The sequence below is a fragment of the Ammospiza caudacuta genome, chromosome 10 (genome assembly GCF_027887145.1).
Source record: "Ammospiza caudacuta isolate bAmmCau1 chromosome 10, bAmmCau1.pri, whole genome shotgun sequence".
Taxonomy (NCBI): Eukaryota; Metazoa; Chordata; class Aves; order Passeriformes; family Passerellidae; genus Ammospiza; species Ammospiza caudacuta.
The window spans coordinates 20,934,671-20,948,153 of NC_080602.1; the positions used below are offsets into that span (position 1 = coordinate 20,934,671).

The following is a 13,483-nucleotide window of genomic DNA, read 5'->3' on the forward strand; positions in this document are numbered from 1 at the left end:
GTAGGTTTGCCATGCAGTGCTGCTTGTGGAGAAGGAGGGAGAGCAGAGGAGCAGGAGATGGCCTGTGCCACCCCAGCAAGCCTTGGGGGATGTGGGAGCAGAGCAATTGTCTGCCTTGACTCCATTGCTGCCCTTCTGCATCTCTCCACAGGACAATCAGGAACTCAGGACTACGAAACATCCAGCCAAGAGCCTTTGCCAAGAACCCACACCTGCACTATATGTAAGTGCCAATGGCTCCTGTCCCTTTTGCCTCTTCTCCCTGTGGAAATGTGGTTCCCAAGGTGGATCCCCAAAGTTCCTGTGGGGGACAGCAAGGAGAGGGAAGGGGAATGCTGATGGGGAAGGGAAAGGACAGGAGATGGAAAAGATAAACACACATGGAAGTGGAATGGGCTGCAGTGAAGGATGGGGGGAGCTTCTGCTGGGAAGCTGAGGGTTTTGGGTTCCTAATGAGTGCCCTGACTTTGATGGCAGCTCTGATGAATGCAGCATCATTACCAGCCCCATGGCTGCTGCACATTTCCCTTTCAGCCGAGTTTGGGGGCAGCCACCCACCCCAGAGCATGGCCAGAGCCTGCCCTGCTCATTACTTTTTAACCAAAGGCTGCTTTTCTGACACAAATCCTGGGATATGGAGCTGCCAGCTCTGCTGTTAATTATTGACTTCTTAAACTGGTGTCTGCAGGGGCATGGGGTAGGGATGTTTTGTGCCAGAGAGGCTGGAGCCCTGTTATCCTGGACATTGCACAATTGTCCAGCTGCTTGGGGCATTGTTAGATAGAGAGTGGTGTCATGTGTCATTCCACATCCTTGAGGCCAAGTGCACTGGTTTCTTTTCCAAATGTGTATTTACTTTTCCCAAGGTGATAAAGCAAAGCCTGAATTTCAGGCCACTGTGCAAGGTGCTCCATGGACTTGAAATGTTTTGTCCAAGCGGCTGTGTCCAAGATCAAAGCCCTCTCTGCTCCACTGTAGATACGAAAGGTGAAAAGGGTTTGGGGAGAGGCCCTGGCTTTGGGCACCAGCTGATGGGCTGAATGGGAATGTTTATCCCTGCTTTTTGGAAAGCAGTGCTAGTGGCTTCAGTGAAAAAGTGCATTCATTTGAGTGTGTGGGTGCATTGGGCCATCGATACAGACTCGTTCCTGGGGCAAGGAGATGGATGCGACCTGCAGAGCATTTGTCTTTTGATGTCTGCTCAGAGATGATGTGAACTGAAAAACCCCAAAAGCTTCCTTTTTGGAAAACCATTTACAGTTGCTAAGTGACAGTAAAGTACTTACTAAATAGAAGATCTGCAGTACCAAAGGACATGAATAGTTGAGGGCATTGTGAACATGAACTGAGCCTTTTTGAGCTTAAAGAATTGCATATTTTCATAATGAACCCTCGTTAGTTCTGACCACTGGGATATTCCTGATTTCTGCTCTTTGTTATTTTGATTTGTAGCATTTGTTTTGTATTTTCTGTAGTTGTTTGTTCCTGGGAAGCAGTTCTCTCTGAACCACTCTGAATTGATTTTTTTTTTTTTGACGGTTGTTTGTCAATTGTGCCGTTGCTGTTTATGTATCTAGCAGATAAAATGAATAGCATTTGATTCCTGATGAAATTAGTTTGGATGTCGTAGGAGTTTAGAAGGCCATGTATGCTAGCTTTGAGGCTGAATGTGCCATTAATGTGTACACAGGCAATTGTTGCTGCTTTTCCCCAAAGTGTTTGTTTTTGTCTTTTGGAATTACTTTTGTGAGTGGAAAAAACCCCACATCCATCTTCTGTCAAGAGTTAGGATTGGTACGTGGTGATGAAATATGTGTTTGTTTACTGCTCGGGCCCTGTAAGATTGATCATGTTCTTAATATCTTTCTTCCCTTGCCTTTTGGAGCTCCAGGCAAGTAAGTATATTATTTGCTTGGTGTTTGCCAGTGGGTTTTGATGCTGTTCCTGGGGCTTGGCAGTGTGGATGTTCCCCGTGAGGGATGCTGGACGGCTGAGGGTGGAGACCTGGGCTTGCAGGGCTGCTGCTGGCTCCCTGCTGCTTCCAAAGGCTCTCAGACCACGATGCCTTTGATGCTGCCTTGCAGCCAGGGTGGCTGGAGAGGCTCTGCACAGCCTGGTGCCACCTGGGATCCCCTCCATGGCCCCAGCACTGTGCCAGCACATCAAGGTGCCTCCTTGGCTGCTCTGCCTCCCCGGGAGCTCAGCTCAAAGGCCTGACATTTGCTGCAGCCTCTGCACGTAGGAGCCAGGGATAAAAGGATTAATGGAAATGTCACCCTGCTGTAAGTCTTGGGCTGCTGTGGTGAGGTACAGGAGTGGATGGGAGTGAAGGATACTGTCCCGATCCTCTTGTGGTGCGGCTGAGTGCAGGGCTGGGACCATGGGATGGTGCTTAGGGCTTGTTGAGTTACTGCTACACGTTCTTGCTGCCACTCTGGTTTTCTTTCTCTGTTAGTGGCTGTTTGGATGGTTGCTGGTGGAGCTGAGTCAATAAGATGACAAATGTGTCTAACACATGACAGAGTGGCTCCACTGCCAGGGAGGGTTGGCACAGGGTGGTGGGGCCCTTAGGCTGGACCTTTGCAGGGTGTTACAAGCTGGGTCTGAGCAGTTTTTTTCACTTGAAGCTCACATAAAAATTCTGAGGTCTCAAAAGCTTATTTCCACCCCACACACGCCTCCCTTCCCATCCTGGGTTAAATCAAAACTTCCTGCTGAACTGAGTTTTTTTCCCCAGTGCCTTTCATCAAGGTTTCCTCCTCTCAGATGGGCCAGATAGCTCTGCCTTCTCCCAGTAACATCTATTTCTGGCCCTTCCTCTGTGCACGCGCTTGTCTTCAGACCCCAGCTGTGCAATCACAAGCAGATCACTTATCCCAGCTCTAATTGCAGGAGCTCAGGTTTGTGAGGCTTTGGGTGAAGCTTGGCTTAATTTTTTCCCCCTTCCCCACCACAGAGTAAGGAAGGAAAGGTGGGAAACCCATGAAGGGGATTTTGAGCATTCAGCTGCTCAAGTGGTAGACCTCAGGGTGCTCCAAAGTGCAGCCTGGCAGGGTCATTTTAGGGTTTAGGTCCTTTTAGGGTTTGAAATTAGCTGTATTAAGTGCAAGGGGCTTGAGGCTGACGTAATCAGGGGAGGAGCAGTGGGTGAGTGTGAGCCAGAGGTGTGAATCCAGAAATGGCTTTGGTTTCCTCTTTGGTTTCCTCTTCCTTCTCCTTGAATGAGGACAATTAGGGCTCCATGGCTGGTCTGATCATTGGTGATGTGAAGCCTATTGCTGCTATGGAGACAATCCAAAATATAACAGTGGGTTTTGCAGCATGGATCTACCTCTTCTGCTGGTGGTTGGGCTGAGACAGTTCAGTCCTTGTAGAACAAATACTGGCTGGGTGCTAAACAGGGGTGGATCTAAGTGTGTCTGATCTAAGCTGAATATATTCCAGTGTCGTGTGCCCTTACTGGGCATCATCTCACTGTGAGAAGTTGCACTGATAGGTTCCTGGTCCAGTTTCTGTGCATGTTTGACAGCCCTTTGGCTATTACAGGGGTGGTCCTGGACAATCTCATGCCCTGATGTGAGGACCAACATGTCTAGGCTGTGCAAGACTGAGCCTTGGTAGCCAAGGTTTCTGGGTGTCAGTGTTAGCAGGTGATGCAGCTGAGCAGAGGAAATGTTTGTGCTGACAGAAAACCTCAGCCTTTGGCTTGAGGCTGTACAAGAAAGCTCTAGGATGGTATGGTTCTCAAATTTGAGAAATATAAACCATCTGAATTCATATTTACTCTGCTGCTGTGTTTAGCACAGCTTAGTGAGGGAAGAGCCTCTCATGCTCTCACTCTCTCTGTCCTCCTAATGACACTGGAAACCTTTGGCCAATTTATTTGAACTTGATAGAAGGTTACGAGTTGAGATGTTATCAACTTCCTACACATGTCATGAAACCAGGCAGAGTAAAGAGAAGTTGTTGTAGTGCCTTGTGGGGAAGAATTCAGCATTAACATGTTCCTGGGAAGTCCACAGCAGGATTGAGCTTCACAGTACACCAGGAACTGGTGCACAGGGGAGGACAGGACTTCCACTGGCTGTGGGACAGTGGAGCAGGCTGTGCCTACAGCCAGACCAGCTGGTATTTGCAGTGCCTGAGTCACCCTTTCCTGGGAGCAGGTACTTAAGTCTGTGATTCCCTCAGAATGTTTTCCTGGGCGGCTGCGTACTCAACCAGCCAGTCAGAAGGCACTGCCTTGTATTTGCAGAGGTAATTGTGCACACCTTATTTATTGTGTAGTAAAGAAAACAAATTAAGGCCGTGTAATTACAGAGACAGGCATGCTTTTAAATAAGGCTTAAGTAGTCAGATTTCTATTTAGAAAATTAATAATTACAATTTCTGTCTGCATCAGAGGCTCCTCTTAAACTGTCTTCTGGAGGTTTATACATGCTCAAAATTAGTTTGTGGGCCAGCCCAGACACAGCTTCCATCAAAGAGCACTCTCTCAGTGCTGCCTGCCAGGGGAGAAGATCAAGCTTTTCCTTCCAGTCTTCACCCAAAGGTCTTAAAGATTGTGACCCTGGGCTGGCTCATGCTGTGTGTAATTGTTTTTTTTTGAGTATGGTGTGGTCAGATGATCAGCTTCCCAGGTGTTTTTATCTGTGTGTTCATGTTGGTTTCTTTCTCCCCAAAATGAGGATTGGGGAATAACAGGAAGGTGCTGGCAGGAATGCTGCAGGGACATGCTTTGCCTGTTGAAAGACTGGGCTGGATGATCCATGGGCTTCTTTTCATGGGCAAATTTGAGCTGTAATTAATCTGGAGCTTCCCAGAATGTCCTTTGTAGGCTGGAGTGTTTTCTGAGGATGGGGTTGTCTTCAGTACTCTTGTTTGGTTCAAGGCAATTGTGTCATGCCAGATGAGCTGGTACCTAGGTATTGAATGTAGCTTGTAGCTCTGGCATGGGGATTCCCAGAATTATGTTACAAGTAAAACACAAGGCTGCATCCCCTGAAAATTAAAGGGTTGTATGAAGTTGGTGAGGTTCCCTCTGCCCTCTTCAGTGCTGTGTCAGGATAGGACTCATAGCACTCCAAAAACTGAGGCCTGTGTGCTTTCAGAGGGCTGCAGGCAACCCTCCGCAAGGCTGGCAAGCTTCACTTCCTTTGCTCTGTGTGTCTGGGAGATTGACTGATATCTTACACTAAATAAAGAAATAAACAAATAATCAGATGCTGAATTATTCCAAGTGGAACACTGTTTCCTCTTGGTCATGCCTTGAGGGTCACTTTCCCCTGCTCAGTGTTAATAATCTGTTGTCTTGCTCTGAAAGAGCCATTCTTAGATATGAATCAGGGTTAAACTCTCTCTCTCTTGCTCCATTCCACAACCAGTTTCAGGCCCTGTGCCTGCCTGCAACCCTCCACTTGATTCTGGATATCCTATGAGCCTTCTGCCTCTTTCCTGATGTTTTCTTCCTGCTTTGTCCTTCCACCACTGCACTGCTTTCATACCCATCCTGGCAGTCTCCTCCTAACCCGAAGTGTTGTGCTTTAATTTGCCTTGGTTTTCCATCCCTGCTCCTGAATCAATGCAGCCTCACGAGGCTGTGGATACCAGCTGGGCACAGTGTTTGATAGTGGGTGAGCTCTGAGTTCTCTGGGAAGGTGGAGCAAAATGCATTTATCCAAACCACCTTCTTGATAGTTTAATGTGTTTGGTTTGCATTTCTTAAATGGGAGTTAAATTTCTCTTCGTGAATATAGGCAAAATAAGAACTGTGAGAAAGATTTAAATAGCCTTTAAGTACTATTAGGCGAATATTCCTTTTCTATCCTGAAGCAGGCAGCAGCCTGGCTACCTTTTGATTCCCATTTGTACTCTGAGGATGTTCCTGCTCCAGCCCCTTCCAAGATCCAATCACTGTGCTGCCATTAACTCAGGGAGGCATTTTCCCCCATATGTCTCCAGCCCTATAAAATTCTGGGCATGCCTACAGCACAGCCACTAAAACAAACAGCTGTAACATCTCCTCTGCTTCCATAAACTTCCCTGTTTTCTCCCCATCTGCTCTGTCCCCCGGATGCCAGTGTAGAGCAGGTCCTTGCTGATATGCTAATGGGCAGCAGGGGTTTGATGGCATGTTTATTCCCACTTTCCTGCCGCAGGTGACTGATAACCAGCTAACTGCAGCTTCTCCTTGTGCTGCAGTGGCAGAGGAAGGTCCTGTGTTTTACCAGCCATTGTGCACAAGGCCAGAGGAGAGACCAGCTCCCTGCAGGACTGTGGCTTCCCTTCAGGCTGGGTTGAAATCATTTGACCTGCATTGAGAGGACTGGGTAACTAATTCCTGGCTGTAGGCTGCCTTGCTTGGCTGTGGAGAGGGTTTATTGTACTGTGATAGAAGGGGGAGCAGTGAGTTTGTGACTGATGTACTCTAGCTGCACCTGCTCTCATGTGTTTCAAGCACTTCATGTTTTGTGCCAAGATTTGTCCTGCTTCTGTTACCTACCTTAAAACCTGGAATAACATTTATTTTCTCTGCTTTGAGACATAACACCTTGTATGATTTCTAATGAAACTTGGCCTTGAGTTGTGAGATGCTGTTGCAATGCAAGATCAGTTACAATAACTCTGTCACAAATAAGTTTTGCATATTTGGATTCTTATGTAATGTCTATGACTGTGGAACCTGGGCTCTCAGGATTTTACTCTGGGTTTGTCTCTCCTTCCTTCCTTTGAAATGTTGAGATGATCTTTGCAGTTACATTGTTGAGAGTTATTTCCCTTTCTGAAATTTGATCAATTGTCTTTTTACTGACATGTGAAATGGGCAGCTGTGGTTTTTGAAAAGGTCCTGTTTTTTCCCATCCACTCTTCAAAAAGAGGAAATGTTTAAAATGAAGCTGTTCCTACAGTGATGTGAGGTTTGTTGTTTGTATGTTGTTTTTTGTATTTTTTAGTTGATTTTTTTTCTTTTTTACAATACTAGAGTAAAATATGAACTTCAGACAAGTTGGTGGGTTTGGGGGAGTCAGCTTCTGACCAGTCTTTGCTGAGCAACAATGGCCTGATGGATGTGTTGTGGTGAGGTTCCCCTCAAAGAGAGGCACAACATTTCTCTTGGCTGTGATCCTGAAAATGGGACATAGTTGTACCTTGGTTAAACCTCACCACATCTCTGAGACCACCAGTAGCAGAGATTGAGCTGATTTCTGGAAATTTGGGCATGACAAGGAATGGATCTTGTTTCAAGGCTTCTGAGATCGTTGCAGCATGGAGGGGCTCCAGAAAGAGCCTCTGACTGTCCCTCTTGCTTCCTCCCAAAGCCTGTGCTGCAAAGCATTTCTTACCTACCTGTTCCAGTGTGAGAGGGGCTGCAGAGGGAAGAGGAAGCCTCCCTGGGAGGAGGTATCTGGGGGCATGGAAATCTGCTTGAAAGTTGTCAGGGGAATGAGCAGTCATGGCAGGATGAGTGGAAGTTTAGTGACCACCAAAGCTATCTGTCCTGGGATTTGTCTTTCCATGATCCTGGTTTACTAACAGTATGATTAGAGGGCTGGCTTCCCCTTTTTGATATACTGGCAATAAGCACCAGGGCAGAAAAATAGAAACATTAAAATCATATGGTATTTGAGCAATAAGATACGACAGGGCATGAATGATGGGACATTAATTCATGACGGTGTGTGGCAAGGCAGGAATTTAAATGTCATAAGTTAGGCAGCCATGAGTTTTATTGGAATGATAAAATTTTATTAGAATACTGGTCAAAGTTTCCCACCAATCCCTACCCTTATTTGTATTTGGGAAGGGATGAGTTGTGAATTCCATCAGGTACAAGAGACTGTGTGTGGCCGTGTTCACAGGGGTCCGAGGATGAGGGAAGAGACGAGGATCTGACTCCATGTTTCAGAAGGCTTGATTTATTATTTTATGATAGATATTGTATCAAAACTGTACTAAAAGAGTAGAAGGAAGCATTTCATCAGAAGACTAGCTAAGAATAGAAAAAGAAAGAATGATAACAGAGGTTTGTGGCTTGGACTCTCTGTCCAAGCCAGCTGACTGTGATTGGCTATTAATTAGAAACTACCAACATGAGCCAATCACAGATGCACCTGTTGCATTCCACAGCAGCAGATAATCAATGTTTATGTTTGTTCCTGAGGCTTCTCAACTTCTCAGGAGGGAAAAATCCTGAGGAAAGGATTTTTTATAAGATGTGTCTGTGACAACTGCGGGGCGTTTAGAGGGCTGCCAGTGAGAGCCAGAGGTGTGTCGCCCGGGGAGCTGTGGGTGACCGTGTTTCATGCCTGAAGCCAAGCTTGGGCATTCCCGGGGCTGCTCCCCAGGGAGCTGCGCCGGTGCCCGATGCCCTGAGCTTCAGCACCACGGACAGGGCCGGCGGCTCCTCCCGTCCCTCCTGCGCTCGTTCCCACTCCCTGCAGCCTCCTGGCCTCTGACCCAGCTCCTTGCCTGTGCTGAAGCCTTCCCTGTCCTCCCTGTAGTTTGCCCCTTGCCTTTTCTGCCCTTGTCTTGCAACAAACTCCTTCCCCCTCCAGCCCCAGCCTGTGCTCTCCTATCCGTAAGCTGGCTCAGGGCATGGTGTGGGAGATGCCTGTGGGGTGCCCAGGCTGATTTCACTGTCAGCAGTGTGGTTTTTTTCTTCCATCTCTCCTGCTGTGCAGCCAGCCTGCCCAGCTGCCTCTCTGACAGCTGCAATACCTGCAATATCCCTGCAAGTGCTCAAGGCCAGGCTGGATGGGTCTCTGAACAGCCTGACCTGGTGAAAGGTGTCCTGCACACGGCAGGGGGTTTGGAACAATGTGATCTCCGAGATCTCTTCCAACCCACGCCTGTCTAAGATTCTGTGAATACAAACTTTCTGAGCTGCAGTGATTCCTGGCAGTGACTGTGCTCTGCAGCGTGAATGGATTTGTTTTGCAGCACCACTACCCAGCTGCTGTCTGGGGGTTTCTCACATGAGTAGTTCTCTAGGACATCTGCCATCCAACCTCACTGCAACCACAATCTGTGGGCTTTGGCTAAATGTTTGCTGTATCCAGTTGTGCGTGCTGATAATTGTGGGTAATTTGCTGTCTCAGAATAATGAAGGAATGCCTGCCGCACTCTGAAGCATTCAGTGCTTTGTGGTGATTAGTCTTTTCATTGGAAAATATTCCTCACAGTGACCAGCAAAAGATACTTCTTTTTAAGTACATAATGTATTGAGAAGGATGGGTAAAATGGAGCTGTTGTGTGCAGACATTCCTGTTTATTTTGACAGAATTAACTGTCAAAGGCAAAGCATTTTTGTGCTTTTGGAGTGGTTATAATTGTGCAGTGCAGCAAGCAGGCTTCACTGGGCTCTGCCTGGATTAAGTCACCACCAGTTCCCTGTTTCCCTCAGCCCAGCAATCCTTGGGCTGTCAGGAGTCACATCATGCCACGGCTCAGCTGTGGCTGCAGGCAGGTCTCTCTCAGAGCACAATCCCTCCCTGTGTGCTCAGGCGCTGCAAACAGGTTTTTGGGCAGAGATGCTCCTAAACCCATGCTCAGGTGTGTCCCAGGCACCTGCTGTGTCTCCCTGCTCCCCATGCCCACCCCAGGGACACTGGGGGGAGGCAGCAGCCTGGGGGAGGCAGGTCCTGCTCGCTGCTGTCTGTCTCCCAAGCCGGGTGTTTCTCTTGTCATCTGCTGAGGCGTAGCTGGAGCACGTCAGCCTCACCTCCTGCTGCGGCCAGGAGGCTCCGCACAGCATGGGAGGTGGCAGCTGCCATCTCTGCTGCCTGATGGCATGGGCCCTTCAGTTCCCCCGTGCTCACCTCCCCCTGCCCGTCCCCAGCTCAGCTCCCAGCTGCTGCTCCCAGTGCTGGGGTGCAGGTAGCTCCGTTCCCCGCCGAGGTGGGGCGAGTGCTGCAGGCTAATGGCAGGCTTTCTTTTCATTAGCTGCTGTAAACACAGGGCTCTGGCAGCAGCCTGCTTTTCTGAGCCCAGGAAGACCATTTTTGCTTTTATCTATAATTTAGTGAAGTGTCAAGCTGCAGAAGTTTTAATGATAATAAGCAGCAGAGGAAATTTATTTATTCGCTGCAAAGGTGGGTTTCGTTCCAGGGTTGGTTTTTTTACACTTCCCTCACAAGAAATGTTGGCTGCTCATGTAACCTCGCTCCCAGGGTGTCTAGGCTGCCTTCCCTGAGAAGCTCAGCACTACAGTTCCTGCTTGGCTAAATGGCTTTCCAACCCCTCTCCCATGCATGACACTGGGGCCAAGCAAACTGGGAAAGGAGAAGCAAGGAGAAAGTAGCGAGGTGGGAGCATTCTCATGTGCTTGGTGAGGTGTAATGGGATCTATGAATTTCCCATCTTCCTCCTGTTGCTGTGCATCTCTTACATCTGCTTCTCAGACCAGCCTCTGGGATGGATTTGGCTGCTGAGGAAAAGCAGGGAATGGCTTTTTTTGGGATGACATGTAGTGCTTGCCTTCTGTCAGCCTGTGAAGGTGCCAGTGCTGACTGGAGATAAAAAGTGGATTGATGCCATGTGGAGGGACCAGGGCTTCTTCTTCCTGAGGTTCAAGAAGGCAGAGAGTGGAACTCTGGGCTGGCCAAAGAGGAGCAGGGGATGGGATGAGTCTGTGTCAGGGACAGGGGCCAGGCTGGAGAGAGAAGGTTACAACAGAGGATTGGAGCAATGAGTCTTTAGGGAAGACCTGGAGAGCAGAAGGAGGATGGGGTGTAGGAGAGGTGATAGGGAAATGGATCTGGAGAGGAGGGGGAGGATTGACTGGGGTAGGAAAGAAGCACGTGTGTGTGGGAGATCTGAGGGTGGAAGCAAGTGCAAGGGAGAAATGGGTTTCCTAGGAAATACGTGGGAACTGTGCCTCTGAATTAACCAGAACCTTCCTCACCCCTTTCAATGTGGCTTTGGAGGCAATATTAGAATCTTCCTAATTATTTTTCTTGGACGAGTTTTGCTATCCTGATGATATTAATTATTCTTAAAGGTCAACAGCACTCACTTGAATCCCCTTCTGTTCTATCATGTAATCAGTTAATTAATTGGAAACCATTTAGCAGAGTCTGCCGAGAGCTTACCCTGCCGTATGCCCTGTTGTTTTGCTATTGCTGGAGATATATATATATATAGTCTTGTATTTATACCCCTTCCTTCCTTCAGAGGCTCTGCAGAGCTCTTGCTACCATCCCAGTGCATCCCAGCCTCTGGCACTCCTCCCTCAATCAGGAAAATTGGGGCTCAGGCCCAGCTGTTAGTTTTCTCTTTGCTAACCCCTTCGAGGTTATTCAAGGCTCATTGATTTCTGGGCATCCAAGTAGGTGGGGATATTTGAATTCATTTTTTCTAAAATATAAATTTGATGTAAGAGCTCTCTAACAGCTGTGATCACAGTCCTTGTTCAGGAGGAAGATGGAGCCCCAGAACCTGTCCCAGCACATCTGTGCTCAATGAGCTGACATTGAGGCTCTTGTGTGGACCTCATCCAGCTCTCCCAGTGTCTGCCTGGGCATTTGGAGTGACCTCCCAGCTGGGTGGTTCCTCTGATGAGCACTTGTTCCTATTGCTTCTAGGACATTCATAGAATCAATAAGGTTGGAAAAACTCTAATATGATCAAAGTCCAATTACAGTGTGCTCAGAGATGTTGGGAAAGGCCCTGTGGGTGTCACTGTCCTTCCAATGCCGTCCCCCCAAGATGTGCCTTGCCACAGCTCTGAACTCTTCCCTCACACAGGGCTGTGGGGCTGGCTCTGGGTTCACTGGAAATCCATGAGCAGGAGGCATTCCCTGGTTGTTCTCTGTTCCCAGCTTGAAGAACAATGCAGTTTGAAGCAAATAGGGCTGGATAAACCCAGCCCCTTGCTGGAGCTGGCAGCTGGCAACCCTTGTCCTCAGCCAGCACACATCTCCTCTATTACTTCTGCATGCCAAAGCAGGAGGAAAGCCCAGTGTGCAGTAATGTTTCAGTCTAATGGATCTAGAATCGCTGCAGTTTGGGACAGAGGAGATGAGGTGGGGGCAGTGCAGCCCTGAGGACCTCCTGGCTGCAGGAGGGCAGCTATGGGGGAAGGTTCTTGCCTGTTGCAAGTTGATTTTTCTGTTCCTTGAGCAGAAGACTGGCCAGTTCTGTGGCTGCTGCTGGACTCTGCCCTGCAGGGAAGCTGGCAGGCAAAGGGAAAGCAACTGCAGGCCTGACCCAGCTTTTAACCTTTCCTCAAGTCCTCTGAGAGTCCAGATGTCTTTGGAGAAGAGCAATGGAAACTGCACAAACACAAGGGCAAGATGAGTGCAGTGCAGAGGGCCAGATCCCTGCATCTGCTGTGCCTTGAAGCACAGGGGACAGAGTGACCCACATCTGGTGACGCCTCCCCATCTGTACCGTGTGCTGAACTGAAACTGTGAGCAGCAATCAGCTCTGAGGGGTGATCTGTCTCTGAACAAAGCTTTGTGCAGCTGGGAGATGCCTCAGAGAGATGACTTGGAGGGTGTGCAAGTGTCATGGGGTAGGAGATGGCCTTTAATTAAAATTGGGCTGGCTTGAAGGCAGCAGAGGACATGGCTGCTGCACTGCAGAGGCACTGGGAGGAGAGGTGTGGGGCAGATGTGCTGCTGTGGGATGGCTGTGGGAGCCCTGTGACAGAGGTGTGGTGCCTTAATGCCTTCCCACTTGCTCTGCAGCTTTTTGTTTTTTAATGCTTTTGTTTAAAGAACAATGCAGGAGACCAACCCCTTCTGCCTCCCTCAGCCCTGTCTCCATGTGAGTTTGAAAATCAGGGACATGCAGCTGAGGAATACGGAGGGCTTGGTGGTTCCTTGCTCCAGTTCCACACCTCCAGGAGCAGGGGTGTGCACGTGGAATGGCAACAACTGCTTTTCTTCTGTGTCACCCATCATGGTGCCTCTCTCCTCTCTGGTGCAGGGTTCTGAGTTTGGGAGATTATTGCAGGTTCTGACTCTAGCCCTAGAACAAGAAATAGTTTGTGGGGAGTGAGATGATTATGTCATGGCACATGCTGTGTGACACATGCCTCACAAGGTGCAGGGCTGAACCTGTGGACAGCAGAAAGGATATAGTTTTGCTGCCTAAGCACACAAAGGACGATTGAACCTTGGAGACTCTTTGGTCCTGCTGTGTTTGGGGTCAGAAAAGCCCTGGAGGTGCTGGGATGTTGCTTGAGGAGCAAAATGTGGGTAATGCCAGACCATGGCTGAGGACCTCTGTTAATTGTCTCACTCCTCCACAGCACCAATATACGTGTCCTGGTGCTGAGGGAGCAAACCCAGGAGAGCTCCTGGCAGCTCTGAAATCCCAGGCTGACCAGTCCAATGGCACATCCTGCTCTGCCCACTCTGCTTTCCGGGCATGCGAGGCTTGCACGCACTTGGCAGTGCCCAGTCCTTTTTCAGGCTGTCTCAAACATGTCCTGCTGGGACTTGGGGCTGAGCTGTTGGAAATTCCAATCAAGTCTAAT

At 48.7% G+C, this 13,483-nt stretch overlaps 1 protein-coding gene across 3 annotated transcripts in view; it reads left to right on the plus strand.

Moving 5' to 3' along the window:
- NTRK3 (neurotrophic receptor tyrosine kinase 3) overlaps positions 1-13,483 on the plus strand; it is a 203,648-nt gene that overhangs the window by 32,628 nt on the left and 157,537 nt on the right. For all 3 annotated transcript variants that reach the window (XM_058811211.1, XM_058811209.1, XM_058811210.1), the window contains exon 3: positions 152-223. In XM_058811211.1, coding sequence (XP_058667194.1) covers positions 152-223 — 72 coding nt within the window. The remainder of the gene's footprint in view (positions 1-151; positions 224-13,483) is intronic.